The following is a 20672-nucleotide window of genomic DNA, read 5'->3' on the forward strand; positions in this document are numbered from 1 at the left end:
AAATCAAAATAAAGTTTTTATAAGCTTTATTTATTTATTTCTTCCATTGTCTTTTCCTTTTTTGGGGGGGCTTTATATTATTTTAGGATATTAAACATTTGCTGGTTATGATAATCGTAAATCTCCAACTGAGCATTGAGCCAAAAATGATTAGAATTAGTTATTATTAAATTGTAAAATCAAGGCTTCTGATGTGCAGATATTCTATTACATCTTGTAGATTTCAACCTAAACTTATAAGACAGACAGAGTCTTTGTCCAGATTGATTATCTCTTTTTAATTGTTGTTGTTGGAGGGGGGGCGGGGGGGGGTTAAAAATTCCTTTGGGATTTTCACCTACACTTCATCTTCTCCACTCTGATCGCCTCAAGTGATTTTTTTTATTTTTTATTTTTTATTTATTTATTTTTTTAGGGGGAGGGAGGAGGAGAAGAAACGAAAGAAATAAAGAAAGAAAAGTGACCAGGCTTTCTTGACTCTGGCTCAGGGTCTCTGGGAGAGATGGCGGCGTCTGCACCCTCCTCCTCCTCCTCTTCCTCCGGCGCCGGAGCGGATCCCAACTCGACAAATTTACGGCCGCCGGGCTCAGGTAGGTCCATCACAGATAAAATGCTATTTTCACTTGTGCTATTTACTTTGCGCCCATCGCCATTAATCATCGTCCATGGGGGGCTGTGGAGGTGGGAGGGGGGGGGGTTGAGGGAAGGAGGACGGAGGGGAGGGGGGGGGACAACATGCGGACCCCTCTGTTCCTGCTGACAGACAGCAAAACATAACCTACAGTCATTACATGTTTTGTTTTTTTAGAATGAGTTAAAAAAACTTTTTTTAAGAATATATATATATATATATATATATATATATATATATATATATATATATATATATATATATATATATATATATATATATATATATATATATATATATATAATTGTCGCGCTCTTGCATTGACTGCCCGCATGGAAGAAAACAATTGAGAATTGGCCCTGAAGTGCTCGCTAAGTCAGTCACATTAAATGGACTCTAATGGCTCTCATGATCATTGTAGTCGTCATTCTAGTAGGAACAGAGAGCGACCACTCAGCCGCGCCGGCCCGGCTTTTCACTGTCTGTCGCTTGGAGCCTTTCCAAAATAATAATTACATATTGAATAAAGGGAGCAATAAACTTATTTCTTGAATTATTTGATAGATATATATAAAAAAAGAGAATGTAATCTATTGTATGAATTTAAAAAAAGACTGATTTTTGTCTTTTTCCTTTTTCTTTTCTTTTGCTGTCAGCTGATATGTCTGATTAAAAGCGATAATTATACCTTATTAGGCCCGTGATTTCTCTGTTTTCTTTCCGTACTTCTGCAGCCTAAATGGTTTTTATGCTCTGAATCCTGTGGCCATTTGCACATCTGCTCATTTAGGTTGTCTCCTTCCTGATATGCCTCCAGCTTGAGAAAAAAAAATCTCTTCAAGTGCGCTGAGCAGTGGGGGCAATGATCTATCTAATGGTCCAAGGCAAGGGTTAAATTGGGATGCTGGAATTGGAATGATCCCCCCCCTCCCATCCCCCGCCCAAAATACCTCCCCTCTCTCCCATCCCCTTTCCTCTTCTCCCTGAAATCGCATGTTACTGAGAATTTCGCTTTTGCCTCCCCGCCAAGGTGCCCCATCCCCTCTGAGGCTGGAAGCCCTTGATAACGCAGTAATTCTCTATCTGTCACCAAGCAGCCGGCTGATGTCTGCAGAAGTACCGTTCGCCTTTTTTTTAACCAGCATCTTTTCACTCTATTAGACCAGCACGCTACAGCGGACTTAAACGTCTAATTAATGTGGAAGGCCCGTGGATGATGAATGGGTGACGCACGGTTAACCATGCAGAGAAATCCAGATATATATATATATATATATATATATATATATATATATATATATATATATATATATATATATATATATATATATATATATCATGCACGTCTCCATAAACAAAGCAAAACCAAAAACACTCAATATAGAGAATGATGATAATATTACAATAGTCTTTGTTTTTTGTTTTTTTAGGTTATGATGCGTGGTGTGGAGTAGCTCATGGATGTACAAGAAAATTAGGCATGAAGATCTGTGGTAAGTTTATATATGTATATTTATTTCTGAATGTTACACTGTAAATTGTTTGCCGTTGAAATAACAGCAATAAAGTGTGAATTTCACTGCAGCTCTTGTATTTTAAGTTTTGCAGGGCGCCACCAGTGCTGCTGTCAAACGACAGCACAAATCCAATAACAATAACTCTTACTGCTATCTAAAATACAACATAATTTTTTTTCAGTGCTCCAGAAGTTTATGCTAAGTCATGTTATAGCTGTACCTATGCATTAATTACAGGAACATCATTGGAACCGGTAAAAAAAATTATAGAATGATAATCAAAAATTTCCACTCTAGCCTGTTTTATATCAATGTGTAATGCTGCCCATTTTGAAATTACAGTAATCATTATAAATCCACACCATCAAGATAAAAAAAATTATTGTGCTGCTGGTTATGCAATAATTTTACTCTTAAAAACCACTTTCCCTGCAGGAATACGTATGTTCATTATTTTAACCTTCATTATACAACAATTTACTGTTAAAATGACACAAAAAAAGGTTAACAGTGCAAGGAGAGATTGCAATGCAGATGCAAATAATCACCCACCTCTGCATTTTAACATTACTGTTGAGTTAATATTAAACCATTTCAGTACAAAGCCTCAGTTCTGTACAACATGTTTATGGAAATAAACTACTAAATGTGATTGCTTCAAATCATGTTGTGCAGCTCAGTGCATTAATTACAGAAAAAAAATATGTAAAATATAAATATAAATATTAGCTCATGCAATAAAAAACTCCAATCAAATCAATTAAAAACAATGATTGATAAAACTAAAGTAATTCAAGAAACATGTTTCGTCCTTCAATATTACTGAAATTTTACTTCCAGTAAACAATACCTTGCAAATCTACAGCAGTGTGATGTTTGCTGATTATACAGCCCAAACCTGCTGAGAATAGTTTTACTGTGAAAATCTGCAACTTCACAGCTGCATATTGCTTCCATAGTAAGGAGTTGTTGTGAATGTACTAATTTACAGTCAAATCAACAAAACATGTGTTAGAGTGTAAGTAAACGACAAGACTTCAGTTTTTGTGTTTGACAAAATGCTTTAAAAAAAATGCTTTAATATATATATATATATATATATATATATTTTTTTTTTTTTTTCTCTCTCTCTCTCTCTCTCTCTCTCTCTCTCTTAAATTGCCACCTCATTTTCAATCCAACCGGCAGTGGAAAAGCGTCATCAGAGGTTATCATGTCCCCCTCCTCCTGTGCGGGAACAAATGAAAGAGGGAAATTATCTGGGATGGATTTTCCAATTTCCACTTGGAGAGTCTATTTTCAGTCTCACTCCGGCCAACCAAGGACGAGCTGACATCCACCATAATGTTGAATATCACGCATCAGTGCGCAGCGCAGCTTTCTGCTCTGTTCCGCTTTCTGCTGCTTTTCATTACGAGTATTTAATTATTGTAGGTTTAACCGCAACACAACGAAAGAAGCAAAAAGTAAACAATAATATCTTAGGTAAAAATGATGGCGGCCTTTGAAATTTCTCTTGTTATCCCGATAAGGCTCCCGTATCAGCGCGGCCTGCTGAAAGGCGCTCCTGTCGTTTATTCTGCCCACCGCTGTGAAAAATCTCACGCTTTCATGGGGATTTACAGCCTGTACATGACAGCGATTTGTTTTTGCTTGGCTGGAGTTCGGTGCTGATGTCATCGCCGGCTTCACCTTCCAGATCCCCCCGCATCCCCCCCTCTCTCTCTCTCCCCAACCTCAAGCATATAAATAGGGAACGGATGGCTCCCTTTACTCATGAAAAACAGACCGAGACGATACGGTGCATCCCCCGAGGGAACAGAGGAGATTAGATAATTAAAAAAGAAAACACTTACCACTGAGCTTTTTTTTTTTTTTTTTTTTTTTTTTTACAAACATGTTTGGGCAGTGTGGTCATCCTCTGGACCCGTCTCCTTCTTGTAAACGTTTAGGATTTCTGCAGAAGAACAACAGTCTGGAGGAGAGGAGCAGGATTGTGAGCTCCCTGAAGGAGCGCACGGCCCAGAACCTCATGGCCTGCGATAACGCCGGAGGAGACGCGCGTTTCAGGCGGACAGAGACAGACTTCTCCAACCTGTACGCCAGAGGTAGGCTTCGGAGAACGATAGGATTTTGAAATAAATTCAATTTTAAGACTTGTTGCAGTTGGTGGAGAAGTGGATTTGCGATGAAATACCGAAATAATAATAATAATAATAATAATAATAATAATAATAATAATAATAATAATAATAATAAATAAAGCACACGTAATGAAATTTGTGTTAAAGGCAATTCCTCATTGAATTTTGCAAGTGAAGTTGATTCATAGCACAAATTAAACACAGAGTAAATTTGAGCGTCCAGAGTGATGTTGCTGCTGACGACCTAGATTTGATTGAGATCAATTATCGTTAATAATGCTCTCAATTCATAGACCTTTGCTGAGGTATTGAAAATCCTTGGATTGTAACATTGCAATAGCAAAAAACTAAAAAGTGTGGCATGCATTTGAATTTGCATTTTATTATTATTATTATTATTATTATTATTATTATTATTATTATTATTATTATTATTATTATTATTATTATTATACTAATAAATAAATCCAGTTCAGCCTTCAGACTTCACATAATTAGTCAAAAATGTTCTGGAACAATCTGTCGACAGGAAAATATTTAATCATGACAAGACAAATTCAGCCTTTCTACAAAAGTGGCAAGAAACAACATTTGTTGAGAGAAAGTTATAAATCCTGTTTGCTTCGAAACATGAATAGGACACAACAAACGTGGAAGAAGGCGCTCCAATCGCACAAAAGTTGAACGTTTTGTTGCATAACTGAAACTATAGTCATGGCACAAAGTAACAATGAATGTCACTTCGAGAGCACTATCAACGTGGTGGTGGTGGCAGCATCGTGCTGTGGGGACTTTTTTTCTTTGTGAGTGGGGACCGGGAAGATGAGTCGGATGGAAAGATGGATGTAGCCTAATAAAGGTAGTCCTGGAAGAAATCAGGTTGAACAGCAAAAGACTGGGGTGAATGTTCTTAAAGGAGCCACGCATGGTTTAATATAGATTTTCAACTAAAAGACACAAATTCAGCAGAAATGTTGGGATGCAACTGGCTGGAGATCCTTTTACCGGATGGTGTAATGTATATGGCGGAATCTGAATTTGCCTGCATATTGAACTGATTAGGTATTTCCGTATAGATGATGATATTTATTGTGAACCCTTTCCCATTTTTGCAGATCTGTTGCCATCAAAGAACGGAGAGGAGGCGACCTTGCAGTTCCTGCTGGAGGTCATGGAAATCCTCACCAGCTATGTCAGGAAGACCTTTGACAGATCCACCAAGGTCCTGGACTTCCACCATCCTCACCAGCTGCTGGAGGGAATGGAGGGCTTCAACCTGGAGCTCTCCGACCAGCCCGAGTCTCTGGAGCAGATCCTGGTGGACTGCAGGGACACTCTGAAATATGGAGTGAGAACAGGTAGGAAGCCCGAGAACTGCAGCCGGGTCGATAGCTTGCATTAATTCACAGGCGCCGCTTTGTCACCCGCAGGCCACCCCAGGTTCTTTAACCAGCTGTCCACTGGATTAGACATCGTGGGCTTGGCAGGAGAGTGGCTCACCTCCACAGCCAACACTAATATGTGAGTACAGTTGGGATAAATCACACACTGTATTTGTTCCCATTTGCTTTCCCAATGGTCCATGAAGAGGGACCATTGGGAAAGCATTATCAGCTGGAGGAATAGTTGAAGTGACGGACAGTAATTACTGTCTCCCGCTGAAGAAAACCCCAGAACTCCCTAATGGACTGTCAGTCAAGCAAGGAGATAAAAGAACACAAACGAGGACATTAGTGCAGCTACGCCCCTGCACTGTTGTCGATACTGGCCTGTGCTTATAAGTGGTGGGCGCATAATTCAACCCTGCAGGCAAACTAAATTGCATATTGATTAGCGTTCACAGTTTACATGGTGTCTTTGTTTCATGTTATGCCAGTTCCTGTGACATAACAAAATGGAAAGAAACAACCTCGGCTCACTTTGAGCCGCGCGTACAGAGTGTGAGCAGCAGCATCCCCGGGTCTCTGTGGGAAGGTTCTGTCCTGCAATAAATCATTTTCACACTAACTAAGTCCCTTCCTTCGTTTTGTGCGACTGTCAGTCACAGAATCCTTGATTTAGCTATGCCGGCGGTCATAATGGTGGATGCATTTTGCAGCAGTGTACCTCATAAACAGTCGCAGGCCAGTGTATGACTGTGGAGATAACGCCAGCTCAGGGTTCTCAGAGTTCCTACAGCCTGAGATCAATACCATAAACCAGAGATTTATGCCTCTATTGTTCACCCTTTACAACTTTAGCACCCCGATCGCTAAATCAAACTATCAACTACTGTACGGTGTAAAACTGAAACAAAGGACTTGCGGAGGAAGTCAGAATTAAAAGCTTTATATTTTGCCCATAAAATGATAACAATAAAAAAAAGAAACAAAATACTAAAGTAGTTCTGCAGAAATTATTCTCATCCATTGGATCTTTTATTCATTAGGTGACTTTAGACAAAAAGAAGACTATAACGCATGGTTGACACAAAAAGAGACACTTAAGATACAACAATCTATTTTTGTCTTAAACAAAAGATCTTTAGTTAATCAGCTCCTTACTCTTGATTAAAGATTAGTTATAAACCATAAATAATGATAGATTAAGTGTCTTGAGATAGAAAATATGGATTTTCCTTTTTAGTAATTAACATTCTGTAAAACAAGACACCAAATCTTTATCAGTTTATCACAGTAAAGCCATAAATTACACTTTTTTCCCCACTTAAAAAAGGTGAATTGTAGGAGAGTTGTGCAACTAAGAGTACTAAGAATGATTTGCAGAGCTTCCCACAACACAAAGTATTTTACATTGTGAATGGTGTGTTCGCTGTAATATGCTTTCTTTTTCATCAACACATCATGTTTTGCATGTGAGCCAGAAAGTGCAGCTTAATTCTCACCAGAACTTCATGTCATGTTTGCTATATCCACTACATGGTCTGTGAAAAAAGTCTTACGTCTTTCAACAAAGTCTATCCTTCTGGAAATCTCAGAGTTGCGGTTTTGTCAACAGAAGTAAACAAAACTGCTGTGTTTTTACTGGGATTAAGTCAAACATAGATGAACTAATTACATGATTTCTAAACGTAGTTGGTTGCGCTGGATTTTATTTAGGAGTATCAGAGTAAAGTGGGCTAAACACAAATCACACGTCACAGATTTGTATCAGCAGGAAATCTTGAAAACCTCAAAACATTTTCTTTCCTTTATACAACCATGAACTTCTCTATTAGATGACATTTCTACGAGCGATATTTACGGATTGGTTACGATGTGAAAAGATGCAGAAAAGATATTAAATTTTTTAAGGCACTGCACCTCAGTAACCTATTACTGGCATTAAATCAGACTACCGAGTTTATAGTTTTAATGTGACAAGATGTGAATATTTTCAAACATAATGATCATTTTGCAGGATACTCTCTGCTTTTAGACTTGATAAGCTGAGATAAATATTATAAATCTCTTTCAACCTTAAAAACTGCCCCATCTTTTCTCAGTTGTAACATCCCGTCTATCCCGCCTGAGGTTTCCTATGCTCCAATTTATGTTTATTAATTACTCCATCACTTCTAATTATCCCAGATAAATATCGACTGACACTAATAGACTGACAATCACATTCTGCTCTTTCATAAGCAGAGTAACTGTGACCTGTCTGCAGGAATGAGTGTGGCCAAATTAACGCGTGACGTCTGTGACTTGTTTGCTTTTGGTCTGCACATTCACCTCGGCTGAAGATGATGAGCCACACTGCAGACATAATGCAATCTTCCTCAGATTCATTTTTACTTGCTTTGCATGAACGGACGGTACACTTATGTAATTAGAGTGTCACTGGTCTGGAAAAGATGGATTAGTCTGCCAGTACTGTAATTCCAAATTGACTGTGTCGCAGAGAGGCTTCACAATGCGTGGCTCGTTTGAACAAGCCCCATATGCTCTGAGGAGATAAAAGAAATTCATGGAAGTCTTTGGAGAACAAAGCACCACGTTATTGTTATCAGTTCTGCACAATTTTAACCAAATGGTGCATTTTAAAGAGAGAAGCGCAGCAATAAAACGGCTTCTTTTCGTCAGATTTTAAGTGTCTTAGAATACTCAGAATGTAGATACAATTAATTATTGTCATTTGCAACGTTTAGCTGAGTTTATTTAACCTGGATAAAAACAGCTTTTGTTAGTTACATTGTTTGTTATCAAATGAAGTCAATCTATTTGCATTATAACAGCATGTAACAACATAAGCATATATTTTTTGGTTTATTCAACTGTGTTTGGGGGGAGAAATAAGAGGTAAAAATGCTATTAAAAAAAGTGAAATTAGTTTAATAGTTGTTCTACAGTCTGTCTGGAGACAGAAACCTTGGGTTGATGTTAAAGTAAAAGTGTCATGGTTTTGGTTTTCATGGTGCAGTAGCCTTTCTCTGATGGCAGTTGTTTTTATCTTAATTAGTTTTAGCCTAATTATTCCTCTGAATGTGTTATTTTTTTCAGCAAATTACCTTTTTTAGTCTATCAATTAATCGATTACTAAAATATTTGGCAATTCTTTCAATAATCAGTTCATCACAATTAATTTGACCGATCATTTCAGCCCTGAAGCGTTCACGTAGAAGGTGTTAAGAGTCTCTGATGGTTTTCAGAGCAGCAGATCTCAAACAGGTCCTGATAAATGACAGCGACAACTTAAACTTCCCAGATCCCATCGCTATCTCCTGCAGGGCCAGCTCGTTTGCTGTTTTACAGCTGGAGCGCCATTTCAGTTCCAGTTTCCTCAGAAAATGGTCTCAGCCAAGAGCATTTCAGGAGAGGTTCATTCAGGAACTCAGCACTCATCCTGTGACCTCTGGAAGTCAGCTAAAACAGAGCTGTGTGTTATGCAGGAAAACTCTGGGTTGGGTTTTTATATCGCATACATACAAGTCAATGTGATCATTTTGTCTGCTTTAGGTTCACTTATGAGATTGCCCCTGTTTTTGTGCTGATGGAGCAGCTGACGCTCAAGAAGATGAGAGAGATAGTTGGCTGGCCAAACGGAGAGGGAGACGGAATATTTTCTCCAGGTAAAAGGACAACCAAGGAGCTTAAAAAGAACACAAATCTTGATAAGACAAAGCAAAATTCAGTCCAATGTGCTGCTTGTTGTTACAACATTTATCATTGTACCCATGTATACGGCCGTTTTGTCTTGGTTCATATTAAATAGCTGAAAATTTGCGCTCTTTTGGTCTCGATAGGCGGTGCCATCTCCAACATGTACAGCGTGATGATTGCCAGATACAAGTCCTTCCCTGAAGTCAAGACCAAAGGCATGGCAGCTGCACCCCGACTGGTGCTCTTCACTTCTGAGCATGTTAGTTCAACGCTTTTCCCTGGTCATCTCACCAATTTAAGCATGCTAACTTAAGCTTACAATAAGCTGGATCCGTTCATCTGACGGTGTTCTTGTTCCTGCAGAGCCACTATTCCATCAAGAAAGCAAGTGCGGCTCTGGGCTTTGGAACAGAGAACCTTATCCTACTAAAGACAGATGAGAGGTTTGCTTTGTTTAATATCGTTTAGCAAACTTTTATAATATATGGAATACTGATGCTGGTTTTACTTACAGAGGGAGAGTTATTCCTGCTGATCTGGAGGCAAAAATAATGGAGGTCAAGCAAAAGGTAAAAATAGACCTTTGACAACACCTCACCAATCAGCTTTTTCCCCTCCGTCCAGTACTTCCCGTAATCAGAAACACTCATACGAGCTTCAGCTTCGTGTGCCGGAGCAACTTTAATGCGACCACTGCTGCTCTCACTTCACATTTTGACGCTGCAGCCTTAAATTTTCTCTCCAGGAAGTAATTTCTGTAGAAGAAATAAAAGTAGAGTACCAAAAGAGGGATGCATAATCAGAGAATTTTCTTCTCTTCCCATCTCCTTGATGAATAATAACATGGAGCAAAAAAAAACAACCCAGTCCTCCGTTTTCTTCTGCTTTTCAGGGGTACGTTCCAATGTTTGTGAACGCCACTGCCGGCACCACTGTCTACGGAGCCTTTGACCCCATCAATGAGATTGCAGACATCTGTGAGAAGTACAACATATGGCTCCATGTAGATGTAAGGGAATAATACATCATTTCTACCTTTCGACTAGCTAAAGACTACAAGTCTGTCATCCGTTGTACAACTTGTATCAGTGTTTCCAGTGTTATTACAGTGCAGCATGTTGTGCTGTGCAGGGTGCATGGGGAGGAGGCTTGCTGATGTCCAGGAGACACAGACACAAGCTGAATGGAGTAGAAAGGTAAAAAAAAACAAAAAAAACATCCTGTTTAGGGAACGGCATGTTCAGTACAAAAAAACGGATTGTGTTTGTGGTCTTAAAAAAATACTGAACTGCTATAAATCTGTTTTCATTTTTTTGTGTGCCATGAAGGTTGGTGTTTCCAAAACACTTTATATAAGTCTAAACATAAAGAAATAAAGCACAATTTGTTCATTCTTTATAGCATGCCGTTGTTTTGTATGTTCCTTGAGCAATGCAATGGAAAAGGTGCAGTATTTACATTGTGCCACTGTGTGAAAACATTTATTATTGTCTCTTTTTCCATCCTTAGAAATGACCTGACCATCATGGGCATAGGCATTTGATGATTGCCACCTAGTGGTTAAACCACTATAGACTAAATAAATCAGAAAATAGGCAGAGTCCCCCTACAAACTCACAAGCTTTTATAATGCTGAGTTGAGCAAGAGAAGTGATATTATTATCATTTGGGAAACATTTATTTAGATTTTATAGCAGCTAGACCTATGTCCATTCTCTATTGCATCCAAAGTGAGATTCACCTGCCTTTGTTGTTTTGTTTTTCACATTACTACAGTATTAGATATGCTGAAAAGTGATGCTACTTGGTTTTTTTTTTTTTATTTATTTATTTATTCTGCTGATAATTACTTGACCACTCAGGGGCTCTCGCATAGGAATGAAAAATCTGCCTAGTATAGTATATCAAAAAATATTTTAAAAAGTACATAAAGTATTTTTTTTTTTTGGTTGTTTTTAAGTATGATGAATATGCTACTAAACTGAAACTTCATTTGACAAATATACCATCAGTCACTCTAGATGAAATGACATCTTTATATGTTTTCAGTTTGCTGCTTGTCTTTGCAGACTAGGCACACTCGATCCCTCGCAGACATTTGTTTACTGTTTCCATATCTGTGCAGGGCGAACTCAGTCACCTGGAACCCTCACAAGATGATGGGAGTGCCACTGCAGTGCTCCGCCATTCTGGTCAGGGAGAGGGTACGTCTGTGTCATCGGTGAAGACACTGTGATCGGTGAAGTTGAACACAGCACTCTTTCCTCCTGTTTATCCCTCATCCTCATTGTTGTTCCGACTGCAGGGACTTTTACAAGGCTGCAACTCTATGTGCGCGGGCTACCTGTTCCAGCCAGACAAGCAGTACGACGTCACATACGACACGGGGGATAAGGCCATTCAGTGCGGACGCCATGTTGATATCTTTAAGTTCTGGCTCATGTGGAAGGCAAAGGTGAGCAATTATCTGATTCAGCTCACTGTCAGACTCTGTCTGACATGTTAAAGAACTGACTGTAATTTCATTTTCTTTTATCCACAAAAAAGGGAACAGTAGGATTTGAGCAGCATATAGACAAGTGCTTGGATCTGTCGGCGTACCTCTACGACAAAATAAAAAACAGAGAGGGATTTGAGATGGTGTTCAAGTCAGAGGTAAGATCCAAACGGTTTTTATGTGTCTTTTTCCACAAGAGCTTTGTCAACCTGGGACATAATGAGGCAATATTCATAATTTACCCTGGTTTCAGCACTGTTTAGATCATTTTTACTTTGCTGAGACAGTAACAAGCTGCACCCGTTCCAAATGTTGTTTTGTCTTATCAGCCGCAGCACACTAATGTCTGCTTCTGGTACATTCCTCCGAGCCTTCGTGGCATGCCTGATGGGAAAGAGAAGCGCGAGAGACTGCACAAGGTAATGGCTCATTAATCTGCAAATTAAGTCTCTTTTCAAACTTCTCTCCTCACATGTGGCTCATTCATAAAGACACACAGGTAGCAAAGGGGGGAAAACAAACAGGCATAATGGTTTACAGTGCAATGCAAAAGAATTCACAGTCTTGTACCTCTCACCTTTAATCACATTACACTCACAGATTTTAGTACTGTGAAGCAGAAAGAAAAGAATATATGATTTTCAACTGTTTCAGCACAACATGACCAGAAAAACTTGAAATGCATTTGTATTTACTCCCCCTGTGTCAATACTTCCGATCTTTTTGCGGCACATTTCTGCTCTATGACGCTTCAGAACAAAACAACTTGATTCTGCAATATGTACGATGGGGGGCTTGTTTTGGTTTTTAAATTCCTCCAGAAGGCACTGCAGAGCAGATTTCTAACTGCACAATATTTTGCATCAAGGTGGCTCCCAAGATCAAGGCCATGATGATGGAGTCGGGTACCACTATGGTGAGTTACCAACCACAGGGAGACAAAGTCAACTTCTTTCGCATGGTCATCTCCAACCCTGCAGCCACCAGGTCAGACATCGACTTCCTGGTTGAGGAGATCGAGCGACTGGGCCATGAACTGTGAGAGTCTACTGCAGATTGTATTCTCCGACATTAACGAGTGCTGAGCTTTGCTTTATGTTCCCTTTGTCTTTTCAACAGAGTAACATTTTTTTTTGCCTACCAGTATTGTCTGGCAATGCACAATTAACAATAGTGTACCCAGTGTGTTTCTGTCGGTTTTGTCTTTAGCTACGTTGATGTATGTATTGAAAACATTTGCACATCTGACAAAAAAACAAAACAAAGCACAGTGGCATTCTCGTCTATTATGCAAAGTGGGAATAAACCACAATAAGGTGAATAAATTGAAATGGGGTCATTTTCTGTTTACAAAGAAAATGAAATATTGTTAGAAAAAGAGCATTCAGTAACACATTAAATGATTTTAAGACATGAAGTTAAGATAAGAATAAAAAGGAATGAAAATCTTTTGTTGTAATTTTTGGTAAGAAAATCATTGACAAGAAATCCAAGACAAGATTTAAAATCTAAACAGAAAGAAAGGAATCCATTAAAATGAGAGCAAGTACACAAACAATGATGTTATAAAGATTTGGGAGCAATAATCTCACTCGTTTTTTTAGAGCAGCATCAATGGTAAAAGTCTGGTTATAATCGTTTGAGCAGCTAAAAACTTTGCACATCTAGCATTTTCTCTGGATTTATGGGGAATTTTAGGGCAGGAACAACATTTTAATGGATTCATCAACTTGATTTTACATAAGCAAGGAACATTGTAAGTTTTCATAACTGAGGATTCCAATGAAAGTATTATTTGCAGTAGTATTGCTGTAGAGGGGGACAGGCGTTAAAAACAGAATTTCTCTCTGTTCTTGTTGATGTAAAAGTTGGTATTGGCACGGCACAGCTCGCTACTGCAGGCAGATAGAAAAGCAACATTTAACCATTTTGTGCTGATGAAATGCCCCTCAATGTTGGTGTTGTTGAGGATACTGGTCCAATGCTGGAGGTTCATAGCAACCAGCGTTTGTGCGTTTTCATCAGAAACCAGTACTGAGAGCTAAAAATATTACCCTGTTTTTTGCAATTTTAGTCAGGCACAAGCTTCTGTTGTAACTGTAGGGGGCACTGTTTCATACAGAATTATCACATTCAGTCCTGTGAAATTGTTTCCCCCATAAGAGATTATTTTCCTTTTTCTTATTGTTCCATTTTTTCTATATAAAGCATATACTTTGCAGGCCTCAAACGAGGTGTGGAAAGTTTTAGAATATGAATCTTGAAAAAATAATTATTTTTTGTGTTCAAAACAAAACAATTAATTTTTTTTTTCAACTGATGTACGATGAAGTAATAAAATAACCAAAAGCATGCACAAACGCCATGATAAAAGGGCCTCTTTTAATGTCTCATATACCGTATGCTACCAGTTTTTCTAGAATGGAAATGCTGAGAAAAGTTCAATTCATTAGCATTCAGATGTGGATATGTTTAGCAAATGAATTATACTGAGAAATACTGTAAAAGCCTATTAATTCGGAAAGTGCTTACATTAAAAAAAAAAAAAAGCTGCCTCCCTCCCCCTGTGCCTGTAAAGCCTCCACAAAGAATGTCCCTCAATGTGTTATCTGTGTTAAAAATGCAATATTCCAATATATTTTCAGACATAGTAGGTAAAATTATAACAGATCTTCACAACATAGACAAAAGCTTAAACAACAGAAATGTAGAACATGTAACAGTTATGATCTGTGTTGTATTTATCGAGCCAGTTGGGACGGCATAGCAGCTGCTGCAACCGACTGCAGTGACTTTTGTGTAGATTGTGTTTCATCGCCTCTGTGCCAAATATGTCCTGGAATCACAACGAACCATTTCTATATGTAAATCAAACATTCAGTATACTGTGTGACAGATTATTTGATTTATATAGAGAGACTTTTATTGTGAATAGTATCCTTTGTTTGAAAAAACTCTGCTGTGAAACATGTGTTGGTGTGTTTGTGAACCAAAGACAGATTGGGTTGCAGTCATGAATATCGTCACGGAAATGGATTTAACTTTGACGTTAGTGCAAACATGGAACCATGGCAGTGTCGTTGTGATTCACTGACTGAATGTCATCGAGGCTCCCGGCAGTCCGCCCGCTGCTGACAAAAAGCACATTACCGAATCATGTTAACAGAGCAGCTTTAAATTTAGAGACATATGATTGTCTGTACTATATAATGTGAAGTGGAGTATAACTATAATATGCAAAATTATGATGGGTACGTGCTTTCTGTAGGCATAATTTTATGTTTTAAAAAAAAAAAACTCTGCGGTTGTTTGTCATTAAGCATTTTTTGCTTGAACCAAGTAATGTATTTGCTACTGTACTATGACTGAGTGAACACCTGTACATTCCTGATTTTTGTGGGGATGAAACGTCCCTTGTAGTACTTAATGTAGGCACTTTAACATGACTAAATAACTACTGTATTCACAAAACTAATAAAGACATGAGCTGTAGATCATCTGCAGGCACAAATATCTGTGGTTTCTTTGAAAGACTTAAGGATCCGATGGGGGGGGGGGGCATTTAACCAGAAATGGACTGTGACAGTAAGAGCACAGCTGGTCAATGAAGTATGGAAGAATAGGATGAGGATGAAGAATTTCACAAAATGTAAAGTTTTCAAAAAGTGCCATGGAGAACCATTGATTCTGCTTTGTGTATATTTTGGCAGATGACATCACAGCAGGCAAAATAATGGTGCAATTAGTCCATATTATAGAAGATAAGAATTTTTTTTAATATTAGATATTTTTTGGATCCTTCTCAAACTGTGCTCTTTGTTTTTGTGGATATTTGCCTCTTGTAAAATGAGTAAACACATTATTCTGCTCGCATCGCCTTAAATAGTGTCACGATTAGGCAGTACAGCAGACTGCATGCGGTCTGAACTCACCGTTTGAGCTTACCAAGCCATTTGAGCTTCATGCGTCTTCGATCAGGTGCTATCTGGAATGATGGTGATGGTAACTATGTATACGGTGAATGCATGGACTTGGCTAATTATACAGTGAGCTTTTCTTTGAGGAAGATGCAGCTCGGATGGATCAGCAGCCTATCACAGGATGCTCACTTCCAAGGACCAGTTTGTCAGCTAAGGATTTGACCTGTGGATAGAAGCTGGAGCACTCATGCATGCGAGTGGAGAAAATGCAGAAAGATCCCAAAGCCGTGATTTGAATCCAGGACCTTTTAGCTGCGAAATGGAACAGCAAGCAGCTGCAGCTTGCACTGTTCAGTTCACGTCTGCTGTCGTTTGCTGAAATGGCAGGTTTTGCACCATATTATTCAAATATTGTCATTGCAAAATAAAGGCTGTGCATGTTAACCTTAACATGTTGAAAATATTATTTCATCTACAGCATCAAATCTTTGGGTTGCATAAAAGTTTGAGTTCTTTATTTAAACATTTTTGGGTCCGTTTTTTCTCTTTGCTTTCCAGAACCTCCTCTCAGTCCTGTTAGCACCATTAGTCAGATTAATCGCCCTTAAGAGACTTTTTTAAGTGATTGATAATCTTCCATCTGAAATTTCATGAGCCCCCACAGCCATTCTCCTCGATTCTCCCTTTCCTCACATATTTTTTGTCATAAAATGCATTCGACTGTGATCTCTTAACATTTACCCCCCCAAAACTCCCGCAGAGCCTATTTCAAGGATCTGCCTCGCTGTGTTTTATCTCGACACACTCACAAAAAGATCGACTGACTGTTTGAGCGGCTCTCCTCCCTTCCTCCACCGGGCCGTCGCTATTTCTTTGTTTCATGCTTCAGTGCAGCAATCATTACAGGACCCGATGTCAATGGAGGCTTTTGTGAAACTGCAGAAAACGGAGGGGTGGAGGGAGCGACCACTGAAAATCACCTCTGACTTCCTTCTACAGGAGGAGTCATTTCTGCTTTTTGTTTGGTGCTTTTTGAATGATTGTATCCGTGGAGGTTAAATGTTCCTAAAGCATAATAATGCAGCTAATTTGGAGGCAGCTGCAGGAGAATATTATGATTGAATGCAAATGGAAACAGGTTTTATAGCTCCTGCAGTCAGTCACAGTCTGGTGGGTTTTGGAGTAAATCAATGTTCCATATCAGAGTCAATTAACTCATAATATGTGCCATTAAATCTGTATAATGTTTAATCAAATGTTTAAAAAAAAAAAGCCACAATATGGAGTTAAAATGAAAAAGCTTTGAAAAAGGTTTAAACTGTTACTGATGAAAATGCAAATGTGACAATTTAAGAGACAAAAATATGACATTCTTCTGTCACTTTAAACCAAAATGTTTTTTTTTTTTACTTAAATCATCTAAATATAAATACAAAAATAAGAAGAAAAAAAAACAGGCGATGGATGCTTTCAAAACAGATTCTTCAAACTTTGCCCCCTCAACCTGCTGCTGTGTGCAGATTATTTTCCACATGTCCTGTCTCTGGGTTTCAGACTTACCATGTGAAGAAACTGGTTGCCAACATATATATATATATTTTTATTTGATGACTCCCACCTACCCTCTTCTATTGCTGCCCTGTGCAGCTGCCCATATCAAGCCCTCCATTGATAGCAGGGCATCTAGTTGTTGGAGCTATTTCTGGACGGCAGCCTGGCTGACTCAGACTGGAAACTTTCTAAAGTGTCTCTGCTCTCGTCTGGTCTGCACACAGATGATTCAGCCCTAATCAAAATAAGTCCAAGACAACGTTCTTTAGACGAGAATAAATGCTTATTTTTTTTTCCTTTAAAAGACATCAGTCTGGTGGAAACTTTGAGCAAGGTTTTCATGTTGACCATCTTCTCCTCTTCATTCTTATCTTCCCTTCTCTGTCGCTCCGTCTCTCTCTCTGTATCTCATGAATCCATGGATCTTGTCAGTCCTTCCCTGATGTGCTAAATATATCTCCCGCCTTTGGGAATCACTGCCACATTAGTTTCCTGATAGATACTGACGCTCCCATTGTGTGAGGGAAGTCTAATGAAAAGATGATATTGACTGCAGGCTGCCTGCCAGCCCTTCCCCCTCCTTCATCCTCACGCTGCTCACACACACAGCTCAGCAGACTAAATGCTTCTCTTTGAATTAGCTTTAGCCCTACATTATCATTATTGTTAGCTTTGATAGCAGCTTTGCTTGTGAGAGTGCCCTGTGCATGAAGAAGAATCAATCACTCATTAGTTAATTCGTCTTTAGGTACCAACGTAATTTGAGCATTTTTATGGTTAAACCAAACACTAACTGCACTTGACTAAATGCTGATAACCGGATCAATTATAACACCTTAAGGCCTCCATCTGCTGAGCTAATTATAATTGGTTACACTTATCTAAATGGCCTTCTCTTAATGATTATGTGTCCATAGACTGATCAATATTGGTGGAGACTGAATGTTGAGATGTAGATTAATAACTTGTCCATTTCCTTGCAAACCTAATGTGGCATTTCTTTTTTTTTTTTTTTTTTTTTTTTTTAAGGCTTCTAGTAAAACAACTGGGTGTTTTTTATTGGGGGGGGCGGGGGGAGAAAAGGATATGAGCCTCTGGGCAGAAATACTGCAGCTTACTGACTCTGAAAAACCAAGATTATGTTGGCAAGGGATTGTTATACAGGCTTGATAAAGAAAACAAGCTGTTTTCTGCAGGATCAGTAAGTCATTTCTTCTTCCTGTAAAAAAAAAAAAAAAAAAAAAAAAAAACAGAGCAGACTAGGAGGGAAAACATGTGATGTTGTTCAAATTACAATGCCAAAGTTTCCATACTCCTTGAACTTTTCCACTTTATTTTCTGAAGAAAATACTTTGAAGTGTGGTTTAATGTGATGGACCAACACAAAATAAAGCGTAATTACAAAGTGGAAGGAAAATGATACATGGTTTCAAGGTGAACAAATAAAATTGTGAAAAGTGTTTCCAGCAGCTGTGTTCAACCCCCTATTTTATGATCTCTCTAAAAATAAATAAACAATTTAAAAAAATCGAGCACAACCAGCTGCCTTCAGAAGTCAAGTAATTAGTAAATATAGTCCATCTGTGTCTTAACCGGACATTTGGTCTTATATGTTGGTCTTTCATATAAGAACCTAACAAAAAATGGTTAAACTATAAGGCAGCAATGTGAGAAAAAGTGGAAAAGTTTAAGTTTATACATAATGTTTATACATAGTTAGGCTTTTATTTAAATCGGATTTGCATTTTTTTTTTTTCTCTGTCTCCTTGTGGAGCAGAGAGCAAATACATCAGCATTTATATATTAGACAAAAATATCCTGGACCTCTAAAAGATGTACAGCATTGTCTCAGACATTAATGGCTCAGGATGTTTGTAGCTTTGGTTTTGTTTACAGCACAGAAGTCCACCCAGAGGATATTTTTCTTGCAGGCTGGATTTTTGTGGCTGCATTTTTCTTCTTTTTTTTCTTTTTTTTTGCAGCTTTAGTTGTAAAATCTTGAGGGAGTGCAGAATAGTAATTTTAGTGCAGCGACCCAGAGCAGTGGTCTTATTTTTTCAAGGCATCACCAAGCAGCTGCTCAACTCTGGAGTTTATTTATCTACAGCTTGAAAGGGTAAGTGTCTCCATGCAAAACACCACACCACCGCTCTGGAATAACAATAGAACTCCTCTTTGAAACTCTTGTTAAAAAAGGAAACTTAAAAATAATAGGAAATAGTTTAAAATCCAAACATTTCTATTTCAGTTGTAAGAAAACAATAAAAAAAAGTTGCAGTCGCTGAATCACTTCACTTGGGGGATGTTTAATTTATTTGAAAACACACATTGCTGGCAAGTCGGTGATCATTGTTTCTGAACATGAGCCTCAGTTGCTCAGCAGTTTTTGTTCTCATCAGTTAAAATTTAATTCAATTCAAAACGCTTTGTCGACTCCAAAGGGGAAATCAGTTTTGCTGTGTCTCATACAAGTTTATCCAAACTGTTCTAGATCCTGTGACTGCAATCTCCTGAAGAGGTTGCATGTTCAACTCTTTTACCCTCACAGATGTCTGACCTTTACAGATGTCTTCTATGGAAAAACTACTATTCTAGTTTGCTAATTATACCTGAAGCAAAGGGAGCAAATACCTGTTTGTTTGTTTTTGTTTTTTTTTACCTTTTTCTTTGTATGCCCATTTGTTTTTCTGAAATCTAATTTGTAAATAAGATATTTCTTTGACAGGGATACATGTCCAGCAATTGTTTTTATTTTTGTTTGTTTGTTTGGTTTTCTAGTTTATTTTAGTAAGTTATTGAAACACACACATTGACGCCCCTAACTTCTACAGAAACATATGAATTCGTGCAATAAGGAACGGGACACTTATTCAAAGTTGCTGTTCCAAGCAGCCTGCAGTTCATCTGATTTGTGGTAGGGGGCAGCATTGTGTTGATATTACTGCTTCAAGAATCGTTCCGCTAAAATTAAAGACGGGCATCAAAGGACGATTCAAAAGAAGTGGGAATATTTAAAAGTAGGAACATCTTTATATTGGGGAGAATATGTACCTCAAACTGTTTTTTGAAGCAGTCAATGATTGGAAATTTACTTTGAGGAGTTAATTCAGTAGATCTGGGTGTCAAAATTAGAGAAAGTACAAACAGGCTAGTGATTTTAGGGGAAAAAAGGAAAGAAAGAAAAGAAAACACATATGGAAATCTTGACATTGAGCAAATTGAAAAAAGAAATGGACTGAAATAGTGACGTTTAAAAAGCAAAACTATAAATCATATGAATGGTCCAACTTACAGGAAAAAGAATACAATAAATGTAACAAACCACTAATAT

At 38.2% G+C, this 20672-nt stretch overlaps 1 protein-coding gene across 1 annotated transcript; it reads left to right on the plus strand.

Moving 5' to 3' along the window:
- Nucleotides 1-134: 134 nt before the first annotated feature.
- Nucleotides 135-15381, plus strand: gad1a (glutamate decarboxylase 1a). The gene is made up of 16 exons (XM_088000871.1): nt 135-590; nt 2062-2124; nt 4101-4256; nt 5408-5650; nt 5723-5813; nt 9230-9342; nt 9517-9632; nt 9737-9816; nt 9888-9942; nt 10266-10382; nt 10505-10569; nt 11499-11577; nt 11679-11828; nt 11921-12028; nt 12200-12289; nt 12739-15381. Exons 1-16 carry the CDS (start codon nt 503-505, stop codon nt 12910-12912), a joined length of 1788 nt encoding a protein of 595 aa, XP_087856997.1. The 5' UTR covers nt 135-502; the 3' UTR covers nt 12913-15381.
- The last annotated feature ends 5291 nt before the right edge of the window (nt 15382-20672 follow it).

This window comes from Poecilia mexicana, unplaced genomic scaffold (assembly GCF_051168715.1).
Source record: "Poecilia mexicana isolate PSO_F unplaced genomic scaffold, ASM5116871v1 scaffold_2, whole genome shotgun sequence".
NCBI lineage: Eukaryota > Metazoa > Chordata > Actinopteri > Cyprinodontiformes > Poeciliidae > Poecilia > Poecilia mexicana.